General features: G+C 46.4%; 1 protein-coding gene and 1 long non-coding RNA gene across 4 annotated transcripts in view; both read left to right on the forward strand.

Moving 5' to 3' along the window:
• Positions 1-566: 566 nt before the first annotated feature.
• Positions 567-1,666, forward strand: LOC308463232. The gene is made up of 2 exons (XR_013979524.1): positions 567-905; positions 1,238-1,666. It is a non-coding gene; the product is annotated as an uncharacterized lncRNA (long non-coding RNA).
• A 2,002-nt stretch (positions 1,667-3,668) lies between these two features.
• Positions 3,669-15,201, forward strand: part of FSD2 (fibronectin type III and SPRY domain containing 2) — a 29,103-nt gene continuing 17,570 nt past the window's right edge. Inside the window, exons 1-5 of one of the 3 annotated variants that reach the window (XM_080980382.1) lie at positions 3,669-3,801; positions 4,738-4,983; positions 8,116-8,466; positions 9,420-9,515; positions 11,092-11,325. In XM_080980382.1, the coding sequence (XP_080836508.1) occupies positions 8,149-8,466; positions 9,420-9,515; positions 11,092-11,325 (648 nt within the window). In that variant the 5' untranslated portion in view covers positions 3,669-3,801; positions 4,738-4,983; positions 8,116-8,148. Of the gene's footprint in view, positions 3,802-4,737; positions 4,984-5,034; positions 5,190-8,115; positions 8,467-9,419; positions 9,516-11,091; positions 11,326-15,201 lie in introns of those variants that run through there. The other 2 variants (XM_080980383.1, XM_080980384.1) reach the window with 2 other exon arrangements.

A 15,201-nucleotide genomic window follows, 5' to 3' on the forward strand; every position in this document is an offset into this window, starting at 1 on the left:
TGAAAGTAGCAAAGCGGCCCGGGAAGGACTTGTTGTGGCTCTTTCTGTGACGTCGCGAGCGGCGTCCCCGCTTCTGGTTGGCTGGTTGGCTTTCAAGGGGGAGGAGACTAAGCATCTTCCCCCACCCCTTTTGTTGGGTCCCAGGAAGTGGACTTCATAAAAGCAAACACGCTCCTTTAAAAAGAAGGGAGGGACTTTTTTTTGCACCGTGGGAAGTGGGCTCCCCGCCTAATCTGGAAGTTGTAAGCATCCGTTGCCCGCGTTAGAAGCAGCTGCCAAGGGTCCCGAGCTGGCTCAAAGGTCACCCACCCTTCCGCTTTTTCCGCGCCAGAGAGGTTTTTGTTTCGTTCTACCGCTTTCCCAGGAAAACACTCCGTTTCGGGAAAACACACTGTTTACCTCTGAATCGACGTTGGGGATTATCCACACTCAGAGATTCCCAGGCACATCTGCACTTTAAAGCTCTGTGTTTGAACGCTCTTTTTGTTCTCCGCGAAAAACCGCTCTTTGCCACTGAATACAAATTATAATAAATAATAATAATTTTTTATTTATACCCCGCCCTTCCCGGTTCAGAAAACCGGGCTCAGGGTGGCTAACAACAAATTTAAAACACTTAATTGATGAAACAAAAAACAGCATAAAATACAGTATAAAACGTGAATGACAATAAAATCAGAATTCAAAAATCAATTTAAGGGGAAAATCCATCCAATAAACATTAGATGATGCGCCTCGGCTTTAAAGCTTTCCAATTCAGCAAAAAACGGGGAAAGAAAAACATTTCGGGCGTGTGCTTAGAAATCACGTGACAAAGGGAAGTGTGGAGATTCCCTCATTTCCAGGAGGAGGCAGGGGTAAAGATCCGCAGGAGTTTGGGAAAAAGCCGGAATGTTTTGCTTTGGGTCTTGAAATATACTCAGAGTTGGGAGTGGATTTCATGCTCTTTATTCAGCTCATAGTACATAGTGAGGAATGAAAGTTTCCCCAAAGTATCTGCTTTATATACATTATTTACACAATGGGCCCCACGTGATTTGCTAATTCCGGAATTCTCCTGTAGGCCAATCAGGTTGTGGATTCACTTCCATCTGGAGCTGGATTGGGTGGCTCCTGCAGACCAATCATACTGCTACATTGTTCTAGGACCAATCAGACTGCTGCATTCTGAATCCTATTGTTCTAGGACCAATCAGACTGAGGCATTTTGGATCCTATTCAACTCAGTACATAACAGGTCTCTTTTCAAGTGCCCCAGATTTGTCCGGGTTCCTGCTGTACCACCGGGGGTTGCTGGGGACTGCAGCACGGGAGAGAGTGCCTGCTCTGATCGAGACCTGCACTAGGAATTCTGAGGCCATTTGAACTGTGGGATCTACAAATTGTTTTGGTTCTCCTTTTGTTGAGTGCAGCCTCAAGGCAGCTGAAGATGCTGTACACAGCAGTTGCTACACATGGCGACGTGAGCAAAGATGTTGATCCAACCACAACGCACATACACACAGCAACACAGTTGTAAGAGAAGGGGGGAGGCACAAATCAAAACAGCCAGTGGTTCTGAGCCTACATTATCTACATTAATAATAATAAAAATGTTTTGAATGCATTGTGAACATGCAACACCAGATGGCACTGGAGAGCAAAATAAATTTCTATGCAATTTTTACATAGCTTTTTTTTCTTTTGTTATAATGATTTAATTTCTGACTCATTTATAGCGGGTTTTTCCCTGTGTGTAGATGCACCCCAAGACTGGGCAGGAAACCTAGCACTTCTGTAGACCTCACCCTCCACTTTCCCCTTCCCCAAGATCCTCTTCCTTTCACTCTTCCAACCTTCCCAGCCCAATGGATCCTTCCCTGGGGCAATCTGCCGGCCACTGCTCTGGCGTGGCCCAGTCATTCAAAATCCATGATTGCTGCCCTCAGCAGGGATACTGCCTTCAGTTGCTTCCACCTGCCCATAGTTTCAGCAGCCACACCTCCATTGGCTGGTGCTTCCTGGTGGATGACTCTCCTGCTTCCTTAACTCCTTTAATTGCAGCAATCCAGGTTAAGGATCACTCTGCCTAGGTCTTGTTTATGTAGGTTAAAGGTAAAGGTAAAGGTACCCCTGCCCGTACGGGCCAGTCTTGACCGACTCTGGGATTGCGTGCTCATCTCGCTTAAGAGGCCGGGAGTCAGCGCTGTCCGCAGACACTCCCGGGTCACGTGGCCAGCGTGACAAGCTGCATCTGGCAAGCCAGCGCAACACACGGAACGCCGTTTACCTTCCCGCTGGTAAGCGGTCCCTATTTATCTACTTGCACCCGGGGGTGCTTTCGAACTGCTAGGTTGGCAGGCGCTGGGACCGAACGACGGGAGCGCACCCCGCCGCGGGGATTCGAACCGCCGACCATGCGATCGGCAAGTCCTAGGCGCTGAGGTTTTACCCACAGCGCCACCCGCGTCCCTTATGTAGGTTAGTGATGGCCAAACTTGGCCCTCCAGCTGTTTTGGGACTACAATTCCCATCATCCCTGACCACTGGTCCTGTTAGCAAGGGATGATGGGAGTTGTAGTTCCAAAACAGCTGGAGGGCCAAGTTTGGCCATTACAGTGGTACCTCAGGTTACATACGCTTCAGGTTACAGACTCCGCTAACCCAGAAATAGTGCTTCAGGTTGAGAACAGAAATCGTGCTCCGGCGCGCGGCAGCAGCAGGAGACCCCATTAGCTAAAGTGGTGCTTCAGGTTAAGAACAGTTTCAGGTTAAGTACAGACCTCCAGAACAAATTAAGTACTTAACCTGAGGTACCACTGTACTGATATAGGTTCATAACAGATAGGATTCGGTAGCAGATGGCTCGTTTTATTTTAAGACTACTAAATACGGTTTTATCCTTTAAAATGAATTCAAGTACAATTTTTTTTGCAAGGATCTTTCAACATAAAAACTCTGCATATGCATTACTATAACGTTCCAATTATTTCACTAACAATATTTGTTCTTCCAGTATAAGACAAACATTGACCCTCGTCAGTGCAGTCCTATGTATTTGTTATTCAACAGAAAGTTTCTTTGAATTCAACAGAGCTTACTGTGTGTGTACAGCCTAAGATCTATATTTATTCTGGGCCTGCTTCCCTTCTCAGGTGTATATAATAAGTTATTTTTGCTATAGAGGCAACAGATTCTAAAGAATCAGTCGTAATGACCACCATAAGATAATATGGATATTATTGCCGCTATGAATAGGTTGGTAACAATTTCTATGCCCTCCTTTTAAATAATTTAACACAACTACCGTTGGATCTGTTTTGGCCATTTATACCTTGTCCTCTGATCTGCTTCTGATAAAATTGTCTCCCAGTCTAATTGATAGAACTACCAGTGAAGCCGACAACAAAATGTTGCAGTGTTCCTGTTCACTGCGCCAGCCAGCCAGCCACGCCTTCCTACACGGCCTTTCCCCTCTGACTCAGTTTCCTTTCTGCCGGCTCCGTCCCTCCACAAACAACCGGCCGACATTCTGTGACCGCTGCATACACTCAGTAGAGGAACATCCCAGTCCCTGAGATTTCAGGGCCCAAATCTGAGGTCTAAGGGTGGTCCCTGGTGATGTCACAGAGGGGGCCAGGCCACGGTGATGTCATTAAGCATGACTGAGCCCTGGAGATGGAGGTTAATTGGGAAAGGGGAGGAGGGGAGGAGAGCCACCGCACCAGAGAGTCTGTGCTAGAATTTGCAGCTGCTTACTGCCAAGCAGGAGCCTGCGAGCTGCGTGCGCAATTCTTGTAATAATTTTGGCTTTTGTCAAAGGTACTCTCACCCACCTGGCGATTTGAGTTCTGCCCCTGCCACCTGGGGGACGTGGGTGGCGCTGTGGGTTAAACCACAGAGCCTAGGACTTGCCAATCAGAAGGTTGGCGGTTCGAATCCCCATGACGGGGTGAGCTCCCGTTGCTCGGTCCCTGCTCCTGCCAACCTAGCAGTTGGAAAGCATGTCAAAGTGCAAGTAGATAAATAGGTACCGCTCTGGTGGGAAGGTAAACGGCGTTTCCATGCGCTGCTCTGGTTCACCAGAAGCGGCTTAGTCATGTTGGCCACATGACCCAGAAGCTGTACGCCGGCTTCCTCGGCCAATAAAGCGAGATGAGCGCCGCAACCCCAGAGTCGGCCCCGACTGGACCTAATGGTCAGGGGTCCCTTTACCTTTACCTTTACCTGCCACCTGGAGGGGCCATTGCCCTCACTACTGCCGCTGCATCCTCAGTGCTGTTGTTGTCTTGTGGCAGCAACACGGGTGCAGCCACAGGTGAGGGTGCAGTTGTGATGGCAGGGCCAGGTATGGTGCTAGGGGGAGGGAGTACAGATCGGGGGCGGGGGGAGCTTTTGTGGCAGCAAAATGTCTCAGCCTGGCTCTGATTCCATCATTGCCTCTTTCCTGGCTTATGCGCAAACATCAAAGGTTATTCTATTTTCATTTACTTCTGTCTTTGAATTAAACTCAGTTTTGGGTAACGTTATGTGGCCTCTTAAATCTGCCATAACTTAGGCTCTGAGCATGTCTTCATCGGGTCCTGGCTGAAACTTTCCTGATGTGCAAATGTGATGGCATTTTGACTCGCTGAGCAACAGTATTCATGCCTGAAAACTGGGAAAACAGGGAATTAAACGGTGGAGGGATGTTGTGAATGGGTCCCAAGGGGGTTTCAAACTTTTCCCGGCAGCTTCTGACATTCTCCTCCGTGACAGTTTAGGATCTTGCCCTGCAACGAGAGCTGGTGGTGGTCTATATTTGTCGCTTTTGCTCATCGCTGCTGACATCCCTCTCAGAAAGAAGCGGCTGTCTCGTGTTACAGCAAAAAGTCTGCAGTCGCCCGTCTAGAAACCTGGCAGAGAATTGCCTTCGTATGAAAATCAAGGTTTGTCAGGAGAGACAAATGTGAAGTTTACTGTTATCTGGGCGCCAGAAGAAATTGTGGAATCTTTACACAGAAGGCAAGTTTCAGAACAGCAAGATTCTCCTTTTTTTAGTATGGTAGATTGAACTGGCGCAGCTGTTCAATATAGGAACGATTATTTAAAAATGGGTGCCTGAGTCTTGATTCTTATTTTCCATTTTCCTCCCTGTACCCTTTCCCTTGTACGTCTTTTATTTAAGACTGTAAACCTACACAGACGGACTTGTCTTGCTTTGATTCCAGGTAAGCCGCTCCACGACCCTTTTTGCGCCAAGCTTAATAAATGCTGCTCAATAAACTTAGACAAATGTGAGCAATTGGACTGCGGCATAAAAAGATAACGAGAGCATATTTCTGCATGCAGTAGTTTTGAAAGTGCATTCATGCTTTGTGAATTGAAATTACATGTTTGTTAAAAAAAACAACCACGAAACAAAATGTATGGCTTTGTAGTGTAAAGTTTATACTATCGTGAAATTCTCTTAATGGCCAGAATTGGATCCTTGGTCAGCAAGGCCACTGGAAGGCCACTTGTGGTAGAGGGTGAAAGGGCACAGCGACAAAACCCTGAGTTGGCACCTTGCTGGGGGACAGAGGTCCATGCCAGTCCTGGAGTCTTGAGGCTCTGTTGCTCACTCCAGGTCTCTTTATAAGGTTATCAGGACTCTCCTCAGGCCAAACACCCTTTTGTTGTTTAGTCGTTTAGTCGTTTAGTCGTTTAGTCATGTCCGACTCTTCGTTACCCCCTGGACCAGAGCACGCCAGGCACTCTTATCTTCCACTGCCTCCCACAGTTTGGTCAAACTCATGCTGGTAGCTTCGAGAACACTGTCCAACCACCTTGTCCTCTGTCGTCCCCTTCTCCTTGTGCCCTCCATCTTTCCCAACATCAGGGTCTTTTCCAGGGAGTCTTCTCTTGTCATAAGGTGGCCAAAGTATTGGAGTCTCAGCTTCAGGATCTGTCCTTCCAGTGAGCACTCAGGGCTGATTTCCTTAAGAATGGATAGGTTTGATCTTCTTGCAGTCCATGGGTCTCTCAAGAGTCTCCTCCAACACCATAATTCAAAAGCATCAATTCTTTGGCGATCAGCCTTCTTTATGGTCCAGCTCTCACTTCCATACATCACTACTGGGAAAACCATAGCTTTAACACCAAACACTCTACTGAGCCACATTTTCCATCAGTCCTGCTTTGCATCCTCTTTGAGTGTTCTTGTGTGGCTACTTGCATGATAGTGGTGGCGTAGGAAGTGGGGTGCAGTGGGTGGGGGACGCCCCGGGTGTCATCACTGAGGGCGGTGAACGTGGGGCCTGGGCCTGCAGTGCACCCGAGCCACACGCCTCTCCTGGGGAGTGACGCAGTGGCTCAGGCACCTGCAGGCTCCACGCTGCCCAAAACGGCAATGTGGGGCTTGCGGACTCTGTGGAAGTTCCACACAGAGTGCTCTGCCCCAGTTTTCCCCACCCCATGGGCTTCTTGCCCCCCCCCCCAGGTGCAGGGCATTTGTGCCGCCACGGGCGCCCAAGCAACTAGCTACGCCACTGCATGATAGACAAGAATGTGTTCAAATGAGGAAACAAGCCCATTGCGTGCCAAGGCCCCGGGCCCTGTAGTTCCACACTGATTAATAAACACACCATGAGTGTTTTGGATTATGGGCTTAAACAGGCCACGACTGTACAGTGGTACCTCTGCTTAAGTACTTAATTCGTTCCAGAGGTCTGTTCTTAACTTGAAACTGTTCTTAACCTGAAGCACCATTTTAGCTAATGGGGCCTCCCGCTGCCGCCGCGCCGCTGGAGCATAATTTCTGTTCTCATCCTGAAGCAAAGTTCTCAACCCAAGGTACTATTTCTGGGTTAGCAGAGTCTGTAACCTGAAGTGTATGTAACCTGAAGCGTATGTAACCCAAGGTATCACTGTATTGGTTACAGATGTGAGCGGTTTGGCTTAGGCATTGGGTGAAACCAGGCTATATCTTGACTCCCGCCCGTCTGCAGGGAGTCAAACTAAGGGCAAACCACCAGAAGGGGGAACCCTAAGACTTACATAAAATAGGGGCACGCCAAGGGGGTCCCTGTTGGGGTAGTGGCATGGCCCTAGCTCACACCTGGGCTTCAGACAGAATCCACACCCCTGGATCCCTTTAACAGGATGCCCTTATCAAAACAGGATGCCCTTAAACAAAGGCTTACCCAATGCCTAACCTTGCAAAGTTGTGATGATGGCCTACAAGGCAGGCGAGAGCCAAATGGTCGGTGCCAATTTGCCAAGTGGAAAAATTCCTACCCAGCCCCAAGAACAAGGTGGCCGACATTTGTCCATAGCAAGGTCATGTCAAACCAAAACTTAAAAAGAGGGTGGGTGGGTAAGGAGTTCTGGCGTGGAGGTGAGAGTGGGAAGCCCCCGGCCACATCACAGTTTAAATTACCTGCGGCCACACCCCCTGCCAGCATGGAATGGCCGGGCAGGGGTGACATGGAGGGGGTTGGCGTTGAGGGGGAATCAATCTCCTGCCCCCTAGCTGGGTCACTATGAGAGCCTGGATGCCCTGTGGAATGCCACCCACCCCAGAAGGTGAGCTGACCTGTACAAAAGCAACGTTTTGTTGTTGTTGCTCCACCTACGTTTTCTTCTGGTCCTGCCCACCGCTGGTCATTAGGCCCCCGAAAAATTGCACAGAATGTCATGTGGCCCCCAGGCTAAGAACAACAACCAAAAACCCCCTGATTTAAATCTTTAAGATACGCCAGGACTTTGGCTTTTTCGCTACACAAAAGTAACTCTTCCTGCCTATTAAAAGTGCCTATACAGTGGTACCTCAGGTTACAGACGCTTCAGGTTATATACGCTTCAGGTTACAGACTCCGCTGACCCAGAAATAGTACTTCGGGTTAAGAACTTTGCTTCAGGATGAGAACAGAAATTGCGCAGTGGCGGCGCGGCGGCAGTGGGAGGCCCCTTTAGCTAAAGTGGTGCCTCAGGTTAAAAACAGTTTGAGGTTAAGAATGGACCTCCAGAATGAATTAAGTTCTTAACCCGAGGTACCACTGTATTTTGTTCTTCCTTCATGTCATTGTGGCTACGCAGCTTTCCCTCTGCGTGTTCTGAACATCTTGTGGCATTTTGTTCCTCAGCTGCTCATATCCCAAACAACTCTCTCTGCAGGATAGATTGGCATCCCGCCTTCTCGCTCCTGCAATGGACACGGGATCCAAAGAGAACGAGGCGGAACCCCCCAGATTCTACCACTTGGAGCTTTATGACTCAGCTGAAGACCTGGAGCTCTTTTCGGAAGAGCCCTTCCGGAGGCGAGATCTGGGCTTGTGCGAAACCAGCAAGACTCAAGGGGCAGAGGAGCAAAGGTTGCCTTCCGTGGGCAATGCAAGAGAGAGCGACAAAGGGGAAGATACATACTGCATTACGTGCTGCGTCCCGATCAGAGCCGATGGTCAGCAGAGTGGCGACCACAGTGAGCACGAGGTCATTCCTCTTAGCAGCGTGGTGGAAATTGCAAAGGTGGGGATGATGGAAAACCAGTCAATCCAGTCTGGAAGGAGGGGGTTTCAGTTGGTTATGATTCACTGGGCCAAAGATTTTGGGTATAATATACAGCTGAGTGATTGGGTGAAATTATGGAAGGAAGGTTTAAAATTTACTGCATGCAATGCCCTAAAGGAAAATGTGATGAAAAGGATGTATAGATGGTATATTACACCTGTCAAGCTAGCGAAAATGTATAAAGTCAGTAATAAATGTTGGAAATGTAAAGAAAAAGAGGGAACATTTTATCACATGTGGTGGGAATGTAAAAAGGTGAAATGCTTCTGGGAGATGATATATAATGAGTTGAAAAAAATGTTGAAATATACATTTATAAAGAAACCAGAAGCATTTTTATTGGGCAATGTGGGGAGTGACATAAATAGAAAGGAATGTAAGCTCTTTTTATATGCAGTAACAGCAGCAAGAATATTATTGGCCCAAAAATGGAAGCAAGAAGAGTTACCGACGATTGAAGAATGGAAGATGAAGTTAATGGACTATGCAGAATTAGATAAACTAACAGGAAGGATTCGAAACCGGCGAGACCAGAAATTCACAGAAGACTGGAGTAAATTTACGGACTATTTGAAAAGTAATTGTGAAGAACAGACGACGTTTGTAGGGTTACAATAAGTTTTGTGAGGAGTATTATTAGAAGTATTGTAAAAATGGACAAGGGGGAGGATGATTTGTTAAGAGATGTAAAGGCAATATAAAGTTAAGAAATGCATAAGAAGTGGTTAAAACGGTGGATCATCAGAGGTGCTGACGGAAGTCTAAAAAGATTGTATAAGTGATAAGTTTTGTGGTACATTTTACAATTTATATGTTAAAATTAATAAAAAATATTATATAAAAAAAAGGAAGGAGGGGGTTTCTCTTTCCACGATAATCCAGTATGCTAAACGCTGTCATTTCTTGAATAGGATGAGTTTCGGAAAAACGTATGCAAACTGGAAGATCAGATCACTCACCTGGAGAGCTTTTCTAGCCACTTGGAGGAAATTTTTATCACCATCGAGGTGAGACATCTTCATGCATTGGAAACCTCAAGAATGGGACCTCAATACTTGATTGTGGGGCTACCTTTGGATTTTCCAAATGCTGCGGTTGGACGGTTGTTGGAGATAGACTATTGCCAGCGCATAATTCTAGTGCTCAAAGGTCGGCACTGGCTGCTCACATGCTACAAGACCAGATTCAAGGTTCTTGTATTAAGTTAGTAATTTGGACCCAAGATACCTCAAGGATGACCTGATCCCTTATATCCCTGCCCAGTCACAGAGGTCTTCAGGGGAGTCACTGTTAGAAGTCCCCCATGGTGCGTATCCACTAGAAACCACAGGTTGAGGATTGTGGGCCGAATTTTATGGGACTTCCTACCAGTTGAGATCAGACAAGCACCATCCATACTGAACTCCTCCTTAAACTGCCAAACCATGTTAAAATACCTTCTTCTTTGGGGCTGAAATCTGCTCTCCTCCTTCTTCATCTTCAGGCAGGTAATGTTTGGGGTTGTCCTTGTAAATACCCTTGAAGTTTTTCACCACTTTTGGTTACTGAATTAATCTACAAAAATGCAAACGCAACACGCTGGCTAATAACTTAGTAAATATATACAGTGGTACCTCGGGTTACATACGTTTCAGGTTACAGACTCCGCTAACCCAGAAATAGTGCTTCAGGTTAAGAACTTTGCTTCAGGATGAGAACAGAAATCATGCTACGGCGGCACGACAGCAGCAGGAGGCCCCATTAGCTAAAGTGGTGCTTCAGGTTAAGAACAGTTTCAGGTTAAGAACGGACCTCCGGAACGAATTAAGTACTTAACCCGAGGTACCACTGTAATCGGTATGATGTCATTCAAAATATACGAAAAAGCCACTTCAAAATAATATATATCTCATACAACACATCTCACAAAATATACAAGAAACTGCAAGTTGTTATATTTATCAGAGTCAAACAAAGGTTAAAACAACCAATGAACACCAAACTATCTCTCAACGGAAGACGTCTCACACAAGTCTCAAAGGAAAACATCTCTAAGCTATTTATTGGTTGTTTGAACCTTTGTTCGACTCTGATACATATAACAACTTGCAGTTTCTTGTATATTTTGTGAGATGTGTTGTATGATATATATATATTATTTTGAAATGGCTTATTTGTATATTTTGAATGACATCATACCGATTATATATTTACTAAGTTATTAGCCAGCGTGTTGTGTTTGCATTTTGGTAGATTATCACATTATAAAAGACAGGGGTTTATGTTTGTTCAGGATACTGAATTAAGACAGATCCATAAATGAACCGTTGCTTCATAGTAGATATAGACTCCTATAGAGAAACTGCCATTGATGCCAAGAGCAAAGCACTCTTTGTGTTCATTCAGATTTCTGTCTTTTTAGTGTGGGGTGTCTGGCGGGAAATTTGTGCAGCTGGAAAATCTGCTTCTTTAAAAAAAAAACCTATTATGGCTGAACCGGTATTATAAAACCAGGGCAGGTTTGTCGTGTTGGTCCCTTCGTGGATCTTTTGGGTGGCCATTGCTCAGCAAACCCATTCCAACCCTGAAATGCTCTTTTTCCAGGAGAATTTTGCTAGGCAGGAGCAGAACTTGGAGAGGGGCTACAATGATCTCATGTTGACCCTCGAGCAAAGGTATGAGGAAGTCATGCAGGCTTTGGGGGAAGAAAAGAAGGAGAAGCTGGAAGGATTGTATGAGCAGCTGGTCAGCTGTGGAGGCAACCTGGACACATGTAAAGACCTGATGGAAACCATTGAGGATCTCAGCCAAGGTGAAAATAAAGTGAATGCGATCAAGGTAAGGAGATGTATGCGATGGAAATAACCAGTGATGAAATACTTATGTAGTCTTTAACCTCAGATCTGTTTTGTTTTGCTTTAAGAATCAGTTGATAAATGCAAATGAGACAGTCTGTAAGCAAATTAAAATTAAATGAGAATTATTATTTTTATCCCACTTTCCTTAAAGAGACCTGGAGACTGTAGTTTGTTAAGAGTGCTGAGAATTGTAGCTCTGTGAGGCGTCTCCTAACAATCAGTACCCTTAAAAAATTGCAGTTCCCAGAATTCTTTAGAGGGAACTGTGATCATAGGCGCCAGGTCTAGAGAGCCCTGGATGCCAGGGTACCCACCAAAAATTGTGGGTGCTTAGCATCCACAACATGGAGCTCTGATGTGACTTCTGGTTTCTACCAGAAGTCGTGTCGGAGCCCCAACGCAACCTCCCAGAGGACCTTCAGAGGTCTTGTGAGGACTCGGATGTGACCTTCAAGACCCTGCAAGGTCTCAGAAGTGACGTCCGAGGCCCTGCCAGACCTCTGAATGTGACTTCTGGTAGAAACTGAGGTTCTGGCATAATCTCCAAGACCCCGTGAGGCCTCAGAAGCGGCGCCACACAACCAACGCAACGTGATGTCATGATGTCATCACGTTACGTCACATCACGGGTGCCATTGGGCACCCGTAACCTGGAGCCCAAGTCAGCGCCCTTGACTGTGTTGGTTAAAGTGGTGTAAGAGTGCTTTAAATGTGTGGTATGGATGCGACCCACATTTCTGAGGGAGTGTCTGTAAGGAACAAAAGAACTGCCACAGCAGAGTTGCTAAACTCCAAGCGATATTATGAAGATTATACAAATGGGCTACCTGACACATTTTATTCAACAGTTACTAAAAAGCCTACTGCTTTTTGGTTCTTGAGTGTGTGTTTTTTTTAATAGATGTACCGTATTTTTCCGTGTATAAGACTAGGTTTTTAGGTTTAAAATTGGGGCTCGTCTTATACATGGGTAGTGCTGAGGGGTGTTTTCTTAATTTGGAGTCCCCAAAAATTAGGGGGCGTCTTATACATGGGGGCGTCTTATACACGGAAAAATACGGTACTTGTTAATTGCCCTGGGAACACTGTGACATTTTATACATACAGATGCCAGGATTCTTTGGCGGAAGCCATGTGCTTTCAATATAGGGTACGTACTCGCAAGCCTCTGTCCCAAAGACCGGACCCACAAAGCGGCTTAAGAGAAACTGAAAGGGAAAAAAGCAGCTCTTCTGTAACAAGGACAATCAGAACTATTGTGAGACTGAACACTGACATTCTCTTAAATGCTGAATTAAAGGAGACACAACCGTTGCTTCAGAAACTGGTGAAGGCCAGTCTATTGCAGGGTAAATGAATTTCTCCAACACAGAATATTTTGAGGGTGGGGAGAGCTGAGCCCAGGCTTTTTTTTCAGCTGGAATTCAACAGAACCTGGTTCTGGCACCCCTCAGGTGGGTGCCATTATAAGAGAGCAAGGAAGGTGTTCATGGTGAAGTCCAGCACCTGTTTCTCTAGAAAAACAGCACTGGCTAAGCTCCATTGAATTTGATGGGGTGCTTCTGATTGAAGATAGGCACAATGGTTTTACTTGGCATTGTAGGGGAGGACATTAACAGACAGGACTGTAAATTATTTTTATGTGCAATAATGGCAGCAAGAATATTTTTGGCACAAAAATGGAAGCAAGAAGAATTACCGACGAAAGAAGAGTGGCAAATGAAATTAATGGACTATGCAGAATGAGATAAATTAACAGGAAGGAGTCGAAACCTGCGGGACCAGAGATTCTTAGAAGACTGGAGTAAATATTTGAACTATTTGAAAAGCCATTGTAATAAACAGATCACACTAGTAGGACTGCAAGAAGTTCTGTAAGGAGGATTAGGTGAAATATTGCAAGGAAGACTATGAAGAGAACTATTAGTTAACGATAATTAAAAGTAATAGAGAAATTAAGAAATGAAGAATAAGTGATAAAGAATGGGAAATCTTCAGAGGTTGTTGACGGAAGTCCAAAATATTGTATAAGACCAGAAATTATGCTAAATGACTGTTGGAAATGATATGTTAAAATTAATAAAAATGTATAATAATTAAAAAAAGAAGATAGGCACAGTGGGGTTGAATCCCTGCTTCCAATCAGATCAGAGCAGCACAAAGTGTCACAAATTACCGAATTTTTCGCCCTATAGGACACACCTTGTTTTTTGGGGGGGAAATGAATAAAAAAAAAAATTATTTCCCCCCAGCCGCGGGGCTGGGGCGGGGGAAGCCTGAGCTTCCCCCGACCCCAGCCCCCAGAACAGGCTGCTATTCGCAAGCCTTGCGATCCCAGCGGCAACTCCTGCCGGGCTCACAAGGCTTGTGGACACCTGCGTGAAGCACGGGGCGCCCTCTGGAGGGCGCCCTGTGCTCCGGGCTGCAGGCTGCCGCCCGCAAGCCTTGCGAGCCCGCGGGAACTCCCGCCGGGCGCTCAAGGCTTGCGGACACCTGCCCGAAGCACGGGGCGTCCTCCGGAGGGTGCTCCGTGCTTCGGGCTGCAAGCTGCCATCTGCAAGCCTTGCGAGTCCGCGGGAACTCCCCCCGGCGCGCAAGGCTTGCGGACACCTGCGCGAAGCACGGGGCGTCCTCTGGAGGGAGCCCCGTGCTTCGGGCTGCAGGCTGCTGCCCGCAAGCCTTGCGAGCCCGCGGGAACTCCCGCCAGGCGCGCAAGGCTTGCGGATAGCTTCCTGAAGCCTGGAGAGCGAGAGAGGTCGGTGCGCACCGATGCCTCTCGTTCTCCAGGCTTCAGCGAAAGCCTGCATTCGCCCCATAGGACGCACACACATTTCCCCTTCATTTTTGGAGGGGGAAAAGTGCGTCCTATAGGGCGAAAAATATGGTATACTGATGATAAACGTAGCACAACCGAAACGCATCAGCAAGTGGTTGTTGAGACACACACACACACAGAGTGAATTGATTTGATGAATGGGTTTAATATTGACTTGCTGAAAGGTGACAGAAATCTCCTGCATTTTGATTCATGAATCCAGCCAGCGGACCACGTTTTGAGAAAAGCCCTTTTATAGACAGGTGCTTCAGTTCAGAACATAGCAGGAATTTGCAATTCCTGTGAGTGATCACCGTAATTTTGCTCTGTTGTGTAGCCGGAGTGCAAGGGGGGGGGGGGAGAGAAAGAGGGCTTTTTATACAACAATCGCAGCAATCTTTGAGAAGGAGATAAAAGAAGAAATTGCATTTTACCTAAGAGTCCTCCACAAGGGCTTTCTTTGCTATTTTTAGCAACAGCTTTATTCTCTTTAAATTTGAATTGGAGGGGAGGAAGGCAGTCTTCCAAATAATAACCCTCCCCAATAAATCTTTCCAAACTGTGCCAGGCCAGAAGAGAACCCCAAAGATTATATCTAAATTTAGTCCCCCATCTGCACTATACTTTTAAATCACTTTAAACTGTTATGGCTTCCCCCAAAGAATGCTGGGAACTGCTGAGAGGTGTTAGAAGATGACAACAACAACAATATTAATAATCTTTATTATTTATACCCTGGGCGGCTTCCAATAAAAGATAAAAAATACATTAAAACATCAGTCATTAAAAACTTCCCTAAACAGGGCTGCCTTCAGATGTCTTCTAAAAGCCAGATAGTTGTTTATTTCCTTGACATCTGGTGGGAGGGCGTTCCACAGGGCGGGCGCCACCACCGTGAAGGCCCTCTGCCTATTCCCCTCACGGCGCTACAAATCCCAGAGTTTCACGAGAAGAGGGATCGGTAGCTAAACCGCTCTGAGATTCATAGTCCTGTGAGGGGAATAGGCGTCTCCTTTCGACTCTCAGCACCCTTAACAAATG

The sequence above is a fragment of the Podarcis pityusensis genome, assembly GCF_964106645.2.
Source record: "Podarcis pityusensis genome assembly, chromosome: 14".
Classification (NCBI taxonomy): Eukaryota; Metazoa; Chordata; class Lepidosauria; order Squamata; family Lacertidae; genus Podarcis; species Podarcis pityusensis.